Source organism: Seriola dumerili, unplaced genomic scaffold (assembly GCF_002260705.1).
Source record: "Seriola dumerili isolate Sdu_G_001 unplaced genomic scaffold, Sdu_1.0 BDQW01000110.1, whole genome shotgun sequence".
NCBI lineage: Eukaryota > Metazoa > Chordata > Actinopteri > Carangiformes > Carangidae > Seriola > Seriola dumerili.
In genome coordinates, this window is record NW_019174365.1 from 10797261 (window position 1) to 10815520 (window position 18260).

The 18260-nt window shown below is 45.2% G+C and overlaps 1 protein-coding gene across 3 annotated transcripts; it reads right to left on the bottom strand.

The window, feature by feature from the left end:
• Positions 1 to 149: 149 nt before the first annotated feature.
• Positions 150 to 17557, bottom strand: LOC111223013 (protein PRRC2A-like). Of its 3 annotated transcripts, none has more exons than XM_022746972.1 (16): positions 17469 to 17557; positions 13521 to 13672; positions 12211 to 12388; positions 11958 to 12054; positions 11470 to 11551; positions 11214 to 11357; positions 10557 to 10798; positions 10386 to 10474; positions 10003 to 10154; positions 9140 to 9242; positions 8847 to 9036; positions 7746 to 8307; positions 7318 to 7574; positions 6814 to 7120; positions 6218 to 6449; positions 150 to 6032 (listed from the first exon to the last, which is right to left on the bottom strand). In XM_022746972.1, exons 2-16 carry the CDS (start codon positions 13633 to 13635, stop codon positions 2975 to 2977), a joined length of 5808 nt encoding a protein of 1935 aa, XP_022602693.1. In that variant the 5' UTR covers positions 13636 to 13672; positions 17469 to 17557; the 3' UTR covers positions 150 to 2974. The 3 variants fall into 3 exon arrangements, with proteins under 3 accessions (XP_022602693.1, XP_022602691.1, XP_022602692.1); XM_022746970.1 differs by having other exon boundaries at positions 11943 to 12054; XM_022746971.1 differs by lacking the exon at positions 17469 to 17557 and adding an exon at positions 17270 to 17462 and having other exon boundaries at positions 11943 to 12054.
• Positions 17558 to 18260: the final 703 nt, after the last annotated feature.

Sequence of the window (18260 nt, forward strand, 5' to 3'; positions counted from 1 at the left end):
AACCGTCACTGTTATTAGTTAAACCTGTACCTTTCCTGCTATGACATGTCAAAACGTGTGCAGTGATAAACGTGTTTCGCCTGGCTTTAGATTTTCAAAGTATTCCACTTCATCGACAGAAGAATGAGACACGCGATTTACATTTTCCATTAAATCAAAAGTAGTTTATTTAACTTTGCCTTCTCTGTATAACTTTATTATAATAAGACACTTCTCTGCTTGTACATTGCTCCCTTGAACTAAAAATGGCAACATTTGTTTGTGGGAATGTAAGTTGGGGTAGACAAAACTTAGATACATACCAATATACATACATGTGTGTATATTACGGTTCCATTAATAAAACCATAAATGCTAAAAACAGTTTGAACCACTCCAGGTACCTTGGTAATGCTGGAAACAAAGTACAATCTTTGAGTAATTTTTCTGGAATACACTACTTTTGTTTTCTTGTAACATGGGTACATACAATAATGCGCACATCAACATTAAGAGTTAAGGAGGGATGAAGGACTCTTTGAGCCAGTGTTAAGTGTACAGCTATCAATGTATAAACCAGCAACAAGCAAGGCAAGCTGCACCCATGGGTGTGTGTTCATGCTTAGAACAAGTCATAGTGAAAATTAAAATATGTCCAACTTCACTTGCCTGCTGAAGAATGTATGCTTAAATTACACAAAAAACTGGTGAAGTTCTCCACTGCATGTCCTTCATTTATATAATGAACATATACACACAGCTGAATGTATATATGTGGATGTATTTAAGAAACAGCAGAACTGTCTTAATAATATTGGTTAAATAAAGTGTGGGCAAACAAGGCAGAAAGTGCTTGCCATTCATGTTAACCCTCTGGTCCCCACCCCTTCCCGAGTAATTACAGAGACACCGGAAAACGCACACATGCCACACACATACACACAGACACGCGCACACACATACACAAATCATCAAATGCCCTACTCACAACATCCCAGAGACAATCTCCAAACTGTTGTCAATAAACAAACAAACCCCAACTTACAGCAGTGACAGAATTGATACAGATGAGAATATCATTTTAGTTCACCTTGGATGCTGTCTCCGGTCATTTTGCCATTTTATGTCTTTTATGTGTGATGCAAACTATGTTTACAAGTGTAATCCTACATCAATCCAATATTTCCCCAACACTCCAGGTCAGCATTATTTCTTGGAAAACCGTGTGGTGAACTGCAGAAAGGCGACTTGCGTGACACTTTGTCACCCTTTCAGCATTGTCCTTAATTCAATTAGTCTGAGCTACTGGTTGCCATCGTGTACTGAAAACAGCCATCCTGAGAACACGTACTTTGAAAAATACTTCCTCAGACAAGGAGCTCTTGGTAGTAGTCCTCCTTGGTGTGAGGAGTCTCCACTAAAGCACAGAGAGAGTGCATCGCAGCACGAGCAGAGGGGGGTGTAATAGTACAATACTCAGCTTAGCTCTGTACTCTGGGCCCAGACAGAGTACCTGTCCTGTTGCATCACATGTAACTTGCCCAAAAACATTAACACAAAGAAGAGGAAAAAAACAGCAACCATGGACTTTTGTTATACTAAAGGAGTGCTTATTAGAACATGTTCAATTATCTACTGAAGCATAAACAATTTTATGAAAGTCAACCATTTTTGTCTTTATTCTATCATGACCTACATTTTTATTTAACTCGTTTTCCCCTTACAAGATCGACAGATATTTCACCTTGAGGGAGAAAAAAAGTGTTTCCATAAAAATGGAAGTTACTGAGGAAATAATGGTTGTTAAAGTAAAGCCATCACGCTATTAATACAGTCTTCATAGGGTAAACAAAACTCATGAATGAAAAAAAGTAAAACTACTGTCCTTGGGGAAACTTTGATTTTTGCAATGTGCAGAAATTCTGCAGGTGAAGAGGATGCTACGATGAGGCTCAAAAAAGCCTGTATTTCCTAAAAAGGACCGACCAATAACAGCTAATGAAATGTCAGAGCAGGTCAACAACTTGGGAAAAGAAAAAAAAAAAAAAATCACACCGTCTATCTGAACAAGCAGCAGAGACATTGATATTAAAGACAAATCAATGCAAGTGTAGGTGAGCACTGAGCAGTAGTACTTCAATGGGTCTTATCACAGTAATCAGACATACTTTGCAGGAGACCAAAAAGTCAGCGAAAGGGGTAATTGGGGAATTTAGTAAAAAGGTATTTTAATGACCTGCTTTGTAGAAGAAAAAGCACACACCCCTACAATTTGTCAGAGGTTGAAACTCAACTGACACGAGGCCAAAAGACAGAAACAAAACATCTTATGGTACATTGTTCTCGTTAACAGATGAAGCTGCACTCTTTCCCTTTGTGAGGGAAGTAATGCAGAACTGCACTACTGAATACCACCCAAGGCCAAAGTGTGGTAGAAATACACACAGGTACATAAATATAAAAATTAGCCCAATCCAAACATTTTTGCCAATTTAATCCCACATTTTGTTTTTGCACCCACATGACTGCATGTGTTCCATGTGTTTTTAAAGATGTCATATTTGTGCTTGTATATGCGGGTGTGTGTGGAGATCTGTGTGAATGTCTTCTGTCAAAACGACGTGCACCTCCATTTCAGAACCACATGCTTGTCAAATCCAACTGGGGTGAGACTCTTAAGGGCAGGTAAAATGGTAAAATTTGGGGTGGAGGGGGGGGGGCACAACTGAACGGAGAGCAAGACGGAACAAATGGAGAAATTTACAATAACGGACGGTAGATAGTTGATTGATGCAAAAGGGATAGAGGTGAGGTGAGGGGGTGGGGGGGGCAGCTAAAGTGAATGTGAATACCATCTCCATATACTGTACAATGCACTAATATGTTTAAGGATGCCAATAGATAAGCCATGAAATAATGATCAAAAGGGATTAAGATGTAAGAGGGTGGGTTTTAATGTGGGTGGGGTACATCTGAAATGTTTCGATTTATTCCATCATTTCCTATTTTTTGGAGAGGGCCAGTTGCCACGCTTCTCCCCACGGTTGCCACCTCCGTTACCAGGCCCACCAGAGCCACCACCAGGTGGGCCACGTGGGCCTCTGCCTCCCCCTCCGCCTCCAGCTCCTCCAGCGTTGACCCTCCGGTTCTGTCGCTCCATGCCAGGACGCTGGCTTGAGAAGCTTCTCTTATTTGCTGAGGGCTCTTTTCCCGTCATTTCCCGCTCGACGACACCTCCACCTCCGCTGCCCCCGCCACCCCTTCCCAGGTGGTGGTGATGGTGAGAAGAATATGACTTCCCTCCTCCTCCCTCCCTGTCTCTGAACTCTGTGAAGTCGCTGCTCTCGGAGGCAGTCTCCCACTCCTCGTTGGCCTGGTCTGAGTTCTGGTTGGTGAAATCAGGGGACTTTGCTCCATGGCTGTGGTGGTGCTGCGGGTGGGTTGGCCCAGCATTGCCCTGGTTGTAGTGGTGATGGTGGTGACTGTTTGCATTATGCCCTCCTCCACTGTTATTGTTGGTGGTTAGTGTGGCGTTGTGATTAGCATTTTGGCCATTGCCCGTCATGGGAGCAGAGATGGGGGCTCCGTTACTGTCCTGAACTGAATTCAGGGAAGGAGAGGAGGGTCTTCCTCCCCCAATGACCCCGACCCCTCCGTTGATTCGCGCAGCATTCTCTCGCTCCTTCAATCTCCGGAAGCGGGGCGGCTTGTCCTGTTGGTGCTGGGAACGCCCGTGACGGCGACGTCTAGGGGGTCGCTCAAATCCACTGGGAGGGAACCCACGGTTAGCAGGAAGAGGGAGCGCATTCGGCCCTCCAGAGTTTGACGTAGGGTTGGTTGAAGCTTGCTGGGTCACAACCCCTCCATTTTCAGTGGAACTTAGAGTAGCAGGAGTTGTGGCAGGTAAAGATGGCTGAGGGGGATTGGTCCCCTGAGTTTGCACTTGGCTTGCATCAGCTATCTTGTCCTTTTTCTCGCCACCATTTCCTCCTCGGCCCAGGTCTTTGGGCCCAGAGGTTTGTGGTGGGCCTTGCTGTTTCCGGGATGAGGCTGATGACTTGGAAGACCCACCATGGGAGCCTGAGCTGGGTCCAGCCCGGTGTCCCCCTGGTATTCCTCCAACATTCCCACTACTCCTGTAGATATTTCCGCCTCCACTACCTCCACCCCTGCCCCTCCTAGAGGGCACACCCCTGGGGGTGAAGACCCGGGCCTGGGAACCTCTGGGTGGTGCAGATGACATGGTGCCAGTGGTGTTGGCATTATCAGAGCCATTCTTGGTGTTGGATTTCTGGTTGTCTTCCTTGTCTGAGTGACCAAGGTCACTTGCACCACTCTCACTGCCAGTCTCTGAACCTCTCTCCCTCCGTCTCTTGGGGATTTCCTCATACTCTGAACCCTCACTGCGGGTTTCACTTCGGTTCCTGGCCCTGGCTGGGTTATGCTGGGACCGATCCTGACCATGCCTGCCACCAGTCCCCTCACCTTTAGACTCCTGGTGGTGGCCACCACCACCACCTACAGATGATCGGTAGTCTCTGCCACTCCTGCCACCCATTCTGCCCCGACTGCCACCAGTGGGCCCAGCGCTGGATGTGTAGGTGCCCCGGTAACCACGCCCACGCCCGTAGAACTCTCCCCCTCGTCCGCGACTGGCTCTGCTGCCTTTGGCAGGGACTCCATGGTGGTGGGAGGTGCCGCCTCCTCTTTCAAAGGAGCGGTCTCTGTCCCTTCTAGAGGACCCTGAAAATCCTGAGGACGTGGTGTCTACATCTTTGGGCCCTCTACCTGACCCTGCCCCACCTCCTCCTGAGGATCGTTCTTTTCCTCCATTTCTGGGTTTGGCTGTCTGGGCAGGCTCATCTTTAGATGTAGTTGATGTGTTCTGGGAGATGGAGGAGCCTTCCTGCTTCATGGAGGCTGGTTGTCCACCATCTTGCTCTTTCTCTTTCCCAAAGCCTGTGTTTGTTTTTTCTCCTCCATCAACTTCCCCACCCTCTCTCTTCATCTCTTTCAGCACTGGCTTCTTGATGGGGCCAGCCCTCTTGTTGGCATTGCTGCCTCCTGTCTGGTTGGAGGATTTGTGGTCCGATGAAATGTTGGAGGAGTCTTCCCCTCCACGGCAGTTGTTCCCACCTCCTGTATTGTTGGCCCTCCTGCCATGAGAGGACCCCCCACTCATACTGCTGCTGCCAGGCCGTGGGCCCCACTGGGTTTCTGTCTTATGTTCCCGCCCCCCTCTTTGGTTTGATTTAGGATGGGGATGCTGCTGCTGCTGCTGCGGCTGAGTATGACTGCCATGTTGAGAGGGAGGTGGGCTAGAGGTCATGGAGGAATGGGGAGCATATCCTGGGCCTGTTTTCTCCTGTTTCACATGACTGCTACCGCTGGCATTACCACTGTTGCCTCTTTCACCAAGACTGTGCCCGATACCAGCTTCACCCTCTCTCTGAGATGGGTGATGATGCAGGGCAACTTTGACACTCCCATCTTCCCTCGCAGAAGAAGAGGAGGAAGAGGAAGAGCAGGAAGAGGAGAGGGAAGGTTGGTGGAGAGGGGGGGAGGAATCGGTCTTCTTAGCAGGAGCCTCAACAACCCTGTCACGGTTGTTCTCTGGCTTATGGGGGTGGAGAGGGAAGTGAGGCTGTTGAGGGTGGTGGCTGTGATGGTGGTGGAGGTGAGAGTTGCTCTCAACGGGGGGAAGGTCTGCACGACCGTTGCGATCGTAGTGTGGGTGCGGGGCTCCCCATATCTGGCCCTGCTGAGATCCTCGGGGCTGCCCTTCATCCTGGTGGCTGAAGCTATGTGGCTGGTTTCCCCTCTCACTTGCCCTCTGCTGCTGCTGATGGGGGGGCATCCTCGCACCCTGGTCAGGGAAGTTGCTGTAGTTGCCCCGCCCACCCATGTAGTGATGAGGGTGGTGGCTTCCTCCCTGGGCCCCGACTTGAGCACCAACAGGAGGAGGGGTCTGATTGGATGTCCCAGAGCTGGAGCTGGGCTGCTGGATGGGTCCCAATCCACCCTCTCGTATGCGGTGTGGAGGAGTATCACTCCTAAGACAAAAAAGTCGGGGAAAGTATATAAAATACTGTATCAAACCATTACTAAAAGGTAATTACTAAATTACTACTAAAAAGATGAAACCAAAAGGAGAAACTAAATGTAAAATTCAAAAAGACTGACTACAAAAAACTTTTTGAACACCTTGAGTATACAAAAGTGACTTGTGCATCCGTACCTGGGCCCTTTGGCCACATCATCATCCTCCAATGCCTGCTTCTGCCTCAGTGGGGAAGTAAGCCCACGTCCCTCCCCTCCGCCAGGGAATACCTCCGGCCCCCAGGCCAGCTTTGGATCCATAGGGGGGGTCCCACGGTGAGGGTGCCCTGGATGCTGCTGCTGCTGCTGCTGCCTGTCAAAGGGGTCTGAACCAGATCCCCCAGAATCAGATCGCTCACGCCCAATGAGCCCTGTGATAGTGAAGGTTGTCACTTAACATTTACATTTACTAATTTGGCATATGCTTTTTTCCAATGCCTTCCAAGTGATGGACAACACTAAAGAAAATATCTAAACAGATATCTTTACACATAATATGTTTAGTGTTTAATTCTGGGTAAAAACAAGAAATTGTTGACTGGGTCAACAGTGTGACTCTATATTAATCACTCCCTGGTCTATAAGCTACTGCATTGGCCCACCTTACATTAACATCCGAACTATGTTCTGTAATATGTCAGAACTGTTTATGTAATTATTTAATCCCTGAGCTTTTGAATTACTCATCTTCAAAGCACTCCATCAGATCTCATTGATAATATCACTTCCACTCACCAGACGGGTGCATGCCAGCTGAATAGTAGTCCATGGGTGGAGGGCGGCCCTGCATCATGCGAGGGTCCATGTAGGGCATCATCATCCAGCGAGGGTCAAAATTCATTGGCAGGGGTGGAGGTCGAACCATATTGCTGGGCTGATACAGGGGCCCACCCTGCTTGGGTCCTGGTCCAGGCTGGGGTGTTGAACCTGGTGAAGGACCCTGTGGGGGCTGGGGCTGTGGGGACAGCTGGCTTTGTGATGCCTGACTGTGCTGCTGCTGCTGTTGCTGCTGCCACTGCTGCTGCTGCTTCAGGAGCTGCTCCTAAAGAGAAATAAATGTGACAGGGAAAACAATGTTCAGGATGTGTCATGGTAGCATGGGGGCCAAGTACATAGCTACTTATGGAAAATGGGGTGGTTATTTTTGTCTCTGAATAAAACTCTCAAAGAGCCAAACTAATTCAACAACTATTTAAGCAATAGCTGTACATAAGACATCAGACAAGTACAAATCCTAACCTGCTGCTGCCTCTGAAAGCGAGGTGGAAGAGATTTCTGGTACTTTGAGTAACCCTGACCAGGAGGACCACTGACTTGACGACCTGCTGCTCCTCCGATATTCTCAATCTTCACTGGCTCAACTCCTCTTTCATTTCCACTTCCTGCACGAATGTGAGGACCACCCATGGTCTCTTCCTTACTCTCTACCGGTAAAGGTATGTCCAGCGTGGGCTGTTGTGGCTGTGACACAGCTGGCTGAGGACACTGTTGGGCATCTAAATCAAAAAAGAAAGTTATGAGGTTTAATCAGGGGGCATGATCAAGAGGGAGAGGCTTTATTTGAGCATCTTCATTAAGCATATCAGGTGCTGACAAAGCCAAATCACATTTTAGTGATCAAATGATTGAGACTAGTCATCACTGATCACATGATCCACGAAACTCACCTGCACTGGAGTCATAGCTGCTGTTGCTGCTGGCTCGCTGTCTATCACTGACTCCAGGACTGGGCCCTGGCTGGACAACCAGCACTGGAGGCTCCTCCGGATCCACACAGGGAGATGGGGGCTGGCTGATGTTTGGGGAGGAGGCAGAGGCTGAAATAGATGGACTCGGACTGCCTGCTGTGGCAGCTGTAGAGTTTCCATCAAGGCTGGGGCTTTTACTGCTGCTACCACCCCCTCCTGTGTTGCTGCCTTGCTGCTGTTGCTGCTTCTCATCCAGCCTCTTTAGCTTCTCAGCACAGGCTGCACGTCTCTCCTCCTCCATCCTACGTTCTTCCTCCTCACGGCGGCGACGGGCTCGCTCCACAGCAGCAGAGATCTCAGTGGAGGACTGCTTCCTGCGCTGACGCCAAGTCTCATCCTCGTCATCCCCCTGGGCCCCCTGGGTCCCATGGACCAGCACGCCCGGTTGGGAAGCAGGGGTAGGGCCTCCAGCTGCTGGCTGATGCTGGGTGGAGCCAGGTTTTCCAGGGCCTAGCGAGGCAGCCTGGTTGTGTGGCCGGTCCTAAACAGTTAGAAAACATATGATGCTCCAGTGCACAGTTTTAACTTCAGACTAGATGACGTCATTGCAATCTTGTTGAGAAAAATGTACAAATGATTACGCCAACTGGGTTAAAACTCAAGAGGTAAAAAGCGAACTTAAACCTAAAGATGACTTATCTATAAGACCTGTGGGCGGTGGATGGGATAATGATAGAAATGATTTGTCTATGAGGCCCTAACCGGATGTCTACCTGTCGGTAAAAGGAGTAAGGCCCTTGTCCGAGGAGCGGCCCAGGTGGGGGGGAGGGCTGCTCCCGGGGACCACCCAATCCAGGCCTGCGCCCCTGTATACAGGCAGACACAGTTAGCCATGCTCCACCATAGTAATCTAAACTGACAAAAACACACACACACACTAACACATCTGCCCACAAATAAGTCTTTCCTTAACAGTGTGCACAAACTGTCCAGTGTTGAAAAGACTCTACATCTTCTTTACACAGCTAAAGTCTGACCTGTCTGAGCAACACACCTTTTTGTTGCTGTTCAGCACACTACCTGGTAGTTTGATGATGCTCCCTGTCCGCTCCAACCACTGCCTCCCTCCTCGGCCCATCCTGGCTTGCTGGAGGGAGGTTGGGGGCCATTGTCAGCATTAGAGGGAGGGGTGCGGCGGGTGTCTCCACCGCTGTCCGAGGCTCGAGAACGAGAGGTTGCAGGTGGGGCATCCTGGGACCTCTGCTGCTCACTGAGGAAGAGAAAACAGCCTTTTATAAAAAAGTATAGCTAGTATTGTCACATTTAAACCAAATTTTCTTTAATAGTTTACACAAACTGATTATACCACATACCGTGAGTCATTTATGCTCTCGGCTCGCTCCTCTTCCACCTCTTCCTCTCCTTCATCATCACTGAACTTCAACTTGGCGGAATAATCAATCTCCTCATGAGCCCCTGTTAAAGCAAAAAAACAAAAAATGCAAGAAAACATGAGAACCATGTTTGTACCAAACATCCATTCAGTGCATTTGAATGATTATTCATCATCCTTCACTTCAATAAACCCAATCCTCCACTCTCCTTCTCCCCCCTCTCTCTTATGAGCTGGCTGCAGTGACTGGAACTCCTCTGCTTGAGTCAGCAGGAAATATGATATGCAGAAACACTGGCAATATTAGAAAGCATCAATCGCACTCACTACCAGTATGTCATCACCTCCTCAATCATTTAGCAGCATAAGCAACGCATTAGGGCCACTTTGATGGGACGCTGAACGCTCCCATGTACAAGAACATGTACAACAAAAATGAAAGCCTCTGCAGTGCAAGCTCATTATAGCTGTGCTCTAAATTAACTGAAAAGCAAAAATGGAGTGTTTGTTCCATCTAAATGCCACATATATTAAACCACAACTTATTTAGTCTAATGTCATTCCTTTTTTCCTAATTCTGTTGTGTTATGTACTTTACAAAGACAATCTGTAATCAGAGATTTTACTTATTTCTATAGTTTCAGATCAGTGTAGATCTGTTCTCTAATGCTTTTATCATTAGATATTTTTCATTTTCCCTCTTTTTCTGCAATGTGAAGCAAGATGTTGATTAGATAACACTGGTTTTTAAATATTTGGAACTGGTCCATATTGTGTACAGAATGTTGATAGCCAAGCCTAGTTTTATGTTGGTTGTGTATCTGTGAATGAGCATCTTCTGACCTGCCCAGCCCTCGTCTCCGTCGTGGTCCAGCTCGTCTAGCTCCTTTAGGTCGTCCTGCTTTAGGATAGAGGGTCTTTTCACCACCTCTCCACCTGCATCACGTGGGCCACCCTGAGGCCTGCTGTCAGGACCACCCTGGCCACGAGAGAACCTGAAACAGGGGAAGATGTTTTTTGATATGTGATATGTTGAAGGTCCCAAAAGGCATGGCCTCTTAGAAAATAAGATGAATTGTGAACCCTCAAAGCCCATGCAATTTTGACAAATTATATTACAGCTCAATCTCAGAGCGTTTTTCCGCTCTGAAGAAAAGAGCAGGTAGATAACATATCAAGAAGTAGCACAATACCTGCTTCACAACCGATTTTAGCTAAGAACATACCTTGGAGCAGGCCCTTCCCCAGGTGGCGGGTACCTGTAGGGCCCTTGAGGGCCATAGGGGCCCGGGAAGGGCAGATAGGGAGGATACATCTGGAAAGAAAAACGAGATCAGATTCAGATACCAATTTTGTATTTGGAGGAGAAACGGAGAGAAAAGCAAGAGGAAACTTACGAATGGAGGCATGATCCCTCGGTATTGGGGGAACCCAGGACCCACAGGGGGCTGGGGCAGAGGCAAGGCGGTGCCGCCTGCAGGAGGGTTTCTAGGTGGCCCGTGGGTCTGGGAGTTTGGAGGGGGGACCCCAGCTGCCCCATCCATCACCATAGTCCCACCAGTGCCACCCTCCGCTGCCCCCTCCCCAGACAGGGTGGGCGCCAGGGCTCGGCCCCCACCGTCCCGCCAACTTGTAACGTCTGAGATCGCCAAACACAAAAGGACAGAGGGGTCAGTATGGTAGATTAAGTTCAGAGATACAAAGCCATTACTTCAAAGAGATAGCACATCCTTGCAACTAAGATCAATGTCTGAAGTCTTTCATAACATAAATGGATTCAAGTTTTGTAATATTATTTTAAGCTAATAAATGGGAAACAATTTTTCAAAGCATAAAGAAAACAATAATATGTATACATTATCTACACTCTTTGTGTATTTGAAACAATACAAAACAAATCAATAATTAATGGGAATCTGTAGTCTGTAACATACTAAATAATTTACTACAAAAGCACTCTTAAAAACAATCTTTCTGAGAAGTTTTCTCACCACCACTGACTTAATTAGAAGACTGGCTGATCAATTATTGGAGACTAAGTGGGCATCACTCACTCTGGGGGCGGAGGCTTGGTCCGGGCCCATACCACTGATCTGCAGTGCCCTGTTCTCTGCCAGCTTTGTCCTGGTCGCCAGCCGCCTGCAGGGTGGGAAATTCCTCGCGAGAGAATGGCGACGGTAGGTTTGATCCCTTTCCACCTGCAAAGAAAGGGGAAGACGTGGAGAGAATGATTTTCAGAGAGGGGCACGAGTAAAACAAAAAGGTCAATCCCAAGAAATGTATGAATGATATACAAAAAGGAAGACTCACCATCCCCTTGTGTTCCATGTGTAACACTGGCCTGTGCCCAGGACCTTGCCCCTACGGCCTGGGTTGAAGCTGGGGCCAGAGCCTGAGAGGGAGGGATGGGGGGCACAAACAAAAGACAAAAACTATAAGATACATGCCAACTATGGCTGCTATAAAGCTTCTAGCACATTATTAAAGGAGAGTATGATTTTTCTTTTATCTTACTGTGGCTGTTGGTACCTCTGAAGCTGGCGGGGTTCTCGGGCGGGTCGGTGCAGGTATCTGTGAAGCCACAGGCTGCTGCGATTCCGGCTGCGGTGCTGACAATGCATCGGTACTGAAATTTTTTTTTTTTTTTTTTTTTTAAAGTTCCAAACCGGGGGGACTGAAGGGCACAAACAAAAGACAAAAACTATAAGATACATGCCAACTATGGCTGCTATAAAGCTTCTAGCACATTATTAAAGGAGAGTATGATTTTTCTTTTATCTTACTGTGGCTGTTGGTACCTCTGAAGCTGGCGGGGTTCTCGGGCGGGTCGGTGCAGGTATCTGTGAAGCCACAGGCTGCTGCGATTCCGGCTGCGGTGCTGACAATGCATCGGTACTGAAATTTTTTTTTTTTTTTTTTTTTAAAGTCACAAACCGGGGAGACTGATATTAGAAAAAGGAGAATCCGACAACAGCAACGAGCAACAAAAAAAGAAAAACGATGTTGAAGTGCAAGTGTAAAACTCAGGCATGTTAGACCGGACCTACTTACCTCTTTGGGTCTGCTGGTTCCTGTTTGCTTGCCCATCCTGTGCCGTCTTTGGGAACGAGCGAGACGTTTGGGTCGTTGCCTTTGTTCTCTGCCTTCAGACTGGGCAGGTTGGCAGGGGGTGGCATACGCCTTGCGGAGGCAACTTTACCAAGAGACTGCAGGCCATGGCGGGGGGGAACTGATATGTGGAAGAGAAAGGAGGTCATTGACACAGATGGACCATTGAAACCTGACACAAGTGAAATCTACTGGGTGCAAGGAATGACTAGATGACAGGGATGACATTTGCTGCTTGCTTCACTGGATATACAATTAGGATGCTGAACAACCAACAAAGCTAGAGGATTGTTCGTTTCACTCTGATGATTCCGATGAATGCTGATTCAGAAAAGGCTTCTAGATGTTGTTAAAAACCTTCAGCAAACCCACTTCAATTATGGTTTATAGAGAAATGTTAGGATATTGATGTTCAAAGAAGCATGGAAAAGCCTGATTCCGAAAAGTGAAGCTGTGCTGAATATCAATCCCTCATTTGTTTTCTTGAGGCTCAGAGAAACCACAGTAGTGCATGGATTCACTATGTAGGAGGGGGAAATCTGTAGTTTGGAAATGGGGACAGCTGCTTAGATCTAGTGGGGAGCTTCTGAATAAAACATAGACTGGGGACTCAGCAAAGAAGTCAAACAGCGTCCACAAGTAAGCCTCTGTCTCAGGTCAGGCTCAGTGGCTCTGATGCTCAGCTGACATGTCAAGTCTCTAGAGCCATTCACCCTCTAAGCCCTGCATAATTTCTTTCTATATGGCTATACAAACAATGTTTTCTTTCTCTAAGTGACAGGTGTAAAGGCCTACAAGTAACGGTGGTAAACATCCCTGAATAATATTAGCAGTATCAGCAAAAACAGGTTGGCAGGCAGTTGAAGGATACAGCACATCATGCACTTCCTGTATTGGAAATCAACACCAGAGCTATTAGGGACACAGTAGGCTAATGCATCAAAGTTGCAGCACTTGTGGGCAGGAGACAACACAGCACAGCTAAGAACTTTTAATCACAACACCAATGGATAAATCCAACTGTGACCAAGCAGATCTGTTTCTCTAGGCTACATCTGATCAATTACAGAACAAGTTGTACATACTTAGTGGCAAAACAAAACCATCTGGCAAAATTTTAACAGAGCCTGAAAGGCAAGCAATTCTGAAAACTAATACCCTGGGTAGAAATACTGAAAAGCTTATCCAGTACACCGGATGTACTGTACATTGTGACAATGAAAGCTTGGACATGACAGACCCAAGATACTCACCAACAGGCTTTTGTGTTTCAAGGCTCTTTCCTTTGTATGTATCAAACAGGTTGAGAGACGCATACTTGGTTTTGCCTTCCTTCCCCTTTGCAGTTTGCCCAGAGCGCTCTGACATTGCGCTGTCCGCTCATTGAGTATGGTGAGCCCTGAGACTGGGAGAGAAAGAGAGAGATTTGACACTACGTATACACAGAAGGTGAGAAAAAAAATGCTGGTTTTACAAGCATGCATTCAGAACAACAAACCGTCTCACAAATAAACTGAGCACAGGATTTGATTACAGCAGTGATTCTTTTGGCTGTGTGTGGTATAATTAAGCACTTGGAGTAAATTACAATATGACATAAAAAAATACGTTATCCATAGAAGCTTGCTCATGGTGGGAATTTTTTGGGTCTCTGTAAATAATATTATAAAGAGTACGGTATAGACCTACTCCATTTGAAAAGTCTCTTGGGATAAATTCTGTTGTGATTTGGTGCTATATAAATTAAAAAAGTTGAAGAAGTTGAAGAAGAAGAAAAACCATCACAACACAGGCAGTTCTGGGAAACATGATGTACTGCAAGACAGTCATACACAATACATACCACCTATGCTGGGGAAAACATACTCATAAAAAGGACAAAATCCTTTATAAAGGATCTATACCAGTTTCTGCTTCTACTCAGGAGTGGCAGCCTCACTTGTCACAGACACACCAATCCCATGTGCCGACTAGTAAGACTAATGCTGATCCTCACAGAAAACATTTTCTGAAGCTTTACTGACAAATTTTCATCATTTGTCTCAAAACAGAAATATTCCTGAATTTCAACAAATATAACAATCAACTGAGCTTTTTTCCTTGTGCACCAGTAAATCACATTTGCACCAACTACACTGGACAAATTTCCTTTTTTATACATTGTGCATTTTTATAACATAAATTTGCAAGATAAATGAGGGGGGAAAGCTGACGACCAATTCCAAACATGCTGTAAACATTTATCTCCAATGAATTTTCTTTAGGCCCCCCCCCCCCCATTACAATTTTTGGCAATTTGGTAAAAATATTTTGGCTGACTGCTTCTTCAGCATAACAACTCAAATGATAAGAGGTTCAGCAATTTTACAAACAATTTACAGATTCTACACCAAAAGAAGTAATGTGGCTAGAGAAATGCAAAAATTTTACTAACTGAAACACAACTGAAATATTCCATTAAGTTTAAGGAAATTTTAATCACATATTTTAGCCTAAAGATTTATTTTGTGTGGCATCACAAGGGTCTGACTCATGAGGGTGGTTGGCCATTCTTTCCAAAATATTAGGAATCTAAATATTGGAATTGGATGTGTTGCAGGTATTGATCAAGTCAGATGTGCTGATGTGCCTTCCCTTCCATGAGAAAAAAAGTTGCGCAATTTTTTATCTATTAGAAAATCCTTGTTCCAAAATAATGACACAGCTTGTTAAACAAATAAATACATAGAATAGATATGTTAACCACAAGCAATAACTACCTAAAGGCCATTTTGGTACTTGGGGAAGACTTATTGTTACACACACCCATATATTTGTCCCAACCTCACTGTTTACCTACAGCTGCATCATCCTGATCACATGATTCTCACTGACACACAATGAAAGCTCAATGTGGTCTGAAAGGGTGATCGTGGCAGTTGCATCTAAATTTGTGCAGCTTTCCACTGAATAAATCCTGGTTCTGATGCAGCTTTTCAGGCAGGTGTGTAGGTATTTCCATACTGGGGATAACTTAAACATCCTTTTTAAAACATTTACACGAACTGTAGCCAGGACAGATTCAGCATTATGCCATTATACAGACAGTGTGAGCAGCCCTAGTACAGTGCATGACTAAACACCTCATCACAGGAAACACTGTACAAAAGAAAGGAAAAAAACAGAACCATGGTTTCTATAGCAACACGTTATAAATGATTTTCTTCTATGCCTTGCCTTGAGACAGCATTGGCTCCATGGAAACTGCCAGGCGTTTAGCTTGAACTCATCACATCAATAAAACACACTGCGCTGACATCTGTCCAATTCAGAATGATTTAGTTGCATCCAGCAGGTTGAATTGCTGCCCCCACTCTACCCAACACCCATTAAGCACAATTATCAGATCAGATGATTCATCTAAGATTGTTTTGCTACAAATAAAATTAGGCATTTCATTCACCGGCTTTGAATGAAGTAATGAAATGATGTGGACCAGTCCAAATAGTCCTTGACTTGAAGAACAATTTTAGAGAATAACAAACACTTCAAGAAATAGCTCAATGTTACATCATTCTGTAACATAATGATCCATGTATATTTCAATAACTGAAAAGTGATAGAAGTCATGGAAACTCCATTAGTTCTCGATATATCTGAATAACAAGTCTTCTGAATACAGTGGTGTGACTACGTTTAGCCAAACACGAATGAATACGAAACGACAATCAAAACAATTCTGAAAAGACACAAAGTGAAAGAAACTGCGCACCGACAATCCGTATGATTACAACATGCATGGTGTCTGCACTACACGTACAACTGAGGAAACTCAATAACACGAAACAAGAAATTGTTTCACAGGATAACTACCGAGCAGCAGCACCGCACCGTGCCTCAACAGCCAGATGAGATTAGAAAATTAGGTCGTGGGATGGCTGATCAGCTACATGTTGTATGGGGATTAACGGGGGCCAGCAGCTACACTACCAAACTATAACCGCAGCAACGTACACCACAAAGGGGCCTTGGAAAGCTAATGATAATGATAAGGCGCTAACCAGCTATAGCTGCACGATAATCTTTAGGTAAAATCAGGTGATATGAAAGCAGCAATTGCTACCAGGACATTACATATATATAAACCACTAGCTGCAGACTAAGACATCTTTATTGTGGTGCTAACTGACTAGCAGGCTAACACAGGGCCTCAGTGTTGGCGCTGGGAGGGGGACTGCGTTGATGTTTCATAATGCATTTTCAATATTTTGCGGTACCATTTATTTTTGTTACATCTGTTCACATCTGCTCACGGCTACGTTTTGAATCACACACGCACACATCGAGACCAGGCCTTTTCATGAAACAGTACAGCTTATCTCTCATTCGCAGGAGGTACAAGACAACGCAGAAAAAAGATTTTATTAGGAGAACAAAACAAAATGGCGCTGGAGACAGGCCCGGTACATATTAACGTTAACGCAGACCGGTTATGTAGCATTGAAGCCAACTAACCATCACACAGCCGGCATTTAAAGACACTGGCAACGTGGAAAAAGTAGAGATGGCTGTTTAGAAAACCATAAATCGACAGTAATAACAGTTTTGACAGTCAGTGTGTTACAAACGGCGCTTGAGCTACGCGACTAGCTTCAAGGCTAACGTTTATCCGCTATCATTAGCAGCGTGCAGTCTTACATCGTCAACAACCAAAGGGGAACAGATATTTGAACAACAAACTAACTAATTGGACATCATCGCAAGAAAAACAAGACATGTGGTTATTCACAACGCGATTCAAGTCTATCCTTGCAAACAAACGCTAGCCGAGCTGGGCTAACGAGCTAGGCAACCACCTAACGTTGGCTAGCAACAACAAGCGAAAAAATAAGACTATCCCTCCACAAAACATCCTCTCAGGTGAGTTAATTCTGTGTCCAATGATAGTGGTGATAATTTCGGCACAATGTAATTGTAACTGCTCGGTGTTTGCATAAACATGCAAAATGTTCCGGCCACTGACCTGGTCTTGTCCCGACTTGTCTCGAGGTTGTACCGCAGAGTGAGGTTAGCTATGCTATCGCGTAGCTTTCTAGCAAGGGACCCAGCTAGCTAAGCAACGTTATCCTCCTGCATGGTCAAACACACACGGCACTTTACAGTAAAGCGCTCTAACTTAGATACGAATAGTAGTATATAGACAAAGAAGGTGTTTGGCTTACTTGCACTCCTTTTCTTTTTTTCCAAAAAATAAATGAAAAGGGGAAAAGAAAATTGTGATACTGGACTCGATCCGTCACCGAAAGAGCCGTCAACGGCTACTGGATAGTTTCATGAGATGGGAGCCGTTTGGGACCTCTACTGTACGAGGGAAAACGCGACTCATATTTAAAAAACACCAAAAATAAACTTTAAGATAGTAATGTTCATTATCTTATGGGATGAGTTTGATTTAAAAAAAGAAGAGACTGATTTATCTACTGTCTTTGGCCATTCACAATTAGATATGAACATTGTTAAGAATTAAGATTAAATATGTTTTCTAACTATTTGTTTGGGAAAGCAAAGGAAAAACTCACTTAAAAGCTACAGAGACATGTTACTATAATAGAAAGAACATTGTTTTCTAAGATCATGAGGGTATCTTAGGTCATGCAAACTGTATGGTTCAATTTCTATATTTGTTCAAGTACAAGGCCGTTATTGATTTGCTTTCCCATCTAAGACACACTGCTGAAAACTAAAAATTCCCTTTCTTTCATCCAAACTTCAGGGTCTCACACACATTACTGAGCAGAAGTTTTAGGCACTAAAAATGAAGTGAGGATGCTCTCAAAAATCATTCCATGAATAGTTTTTATTTATCAATTGATTTCATACAAAGTGCAGCAAAGAGAAATGAACTAAATCAAATTAGTATTTGGTGTGACCACCCTTTGCCTTTTAAACAGCATCAGCTCTCCTGGGTACACTTTCAGTTTTCCAAGGTTCTTGCAAGGTAGGTTGTTCTAAGC

Excerpts from the sequence above, each read along its gene's own strand:
- LOC111223013 (XM_022746970.1), bottom strand. The coding sequence starts at position 13,635 with ATGTCAGAGCGCTCTGGGCAAACTGCAAAGGGGAAGGAAGGCAAAACC. Across the intron at positions 11,552-11,942 it reads CAGAGGTACCAACAGCCACA|GCTCTGGCCCCAGCTTCAAC; the intron begins GTAAGATAAAAG and ends CCTCCCTCTCAG. Across the intron at positions 9,243-10,002 it reads CGGAGACGAGGGCTGGGCAG|GGGCTCATGAGGAGATTGAT; the intron begins GTCAGAAGATGC and ends TTGCTTTAACAG.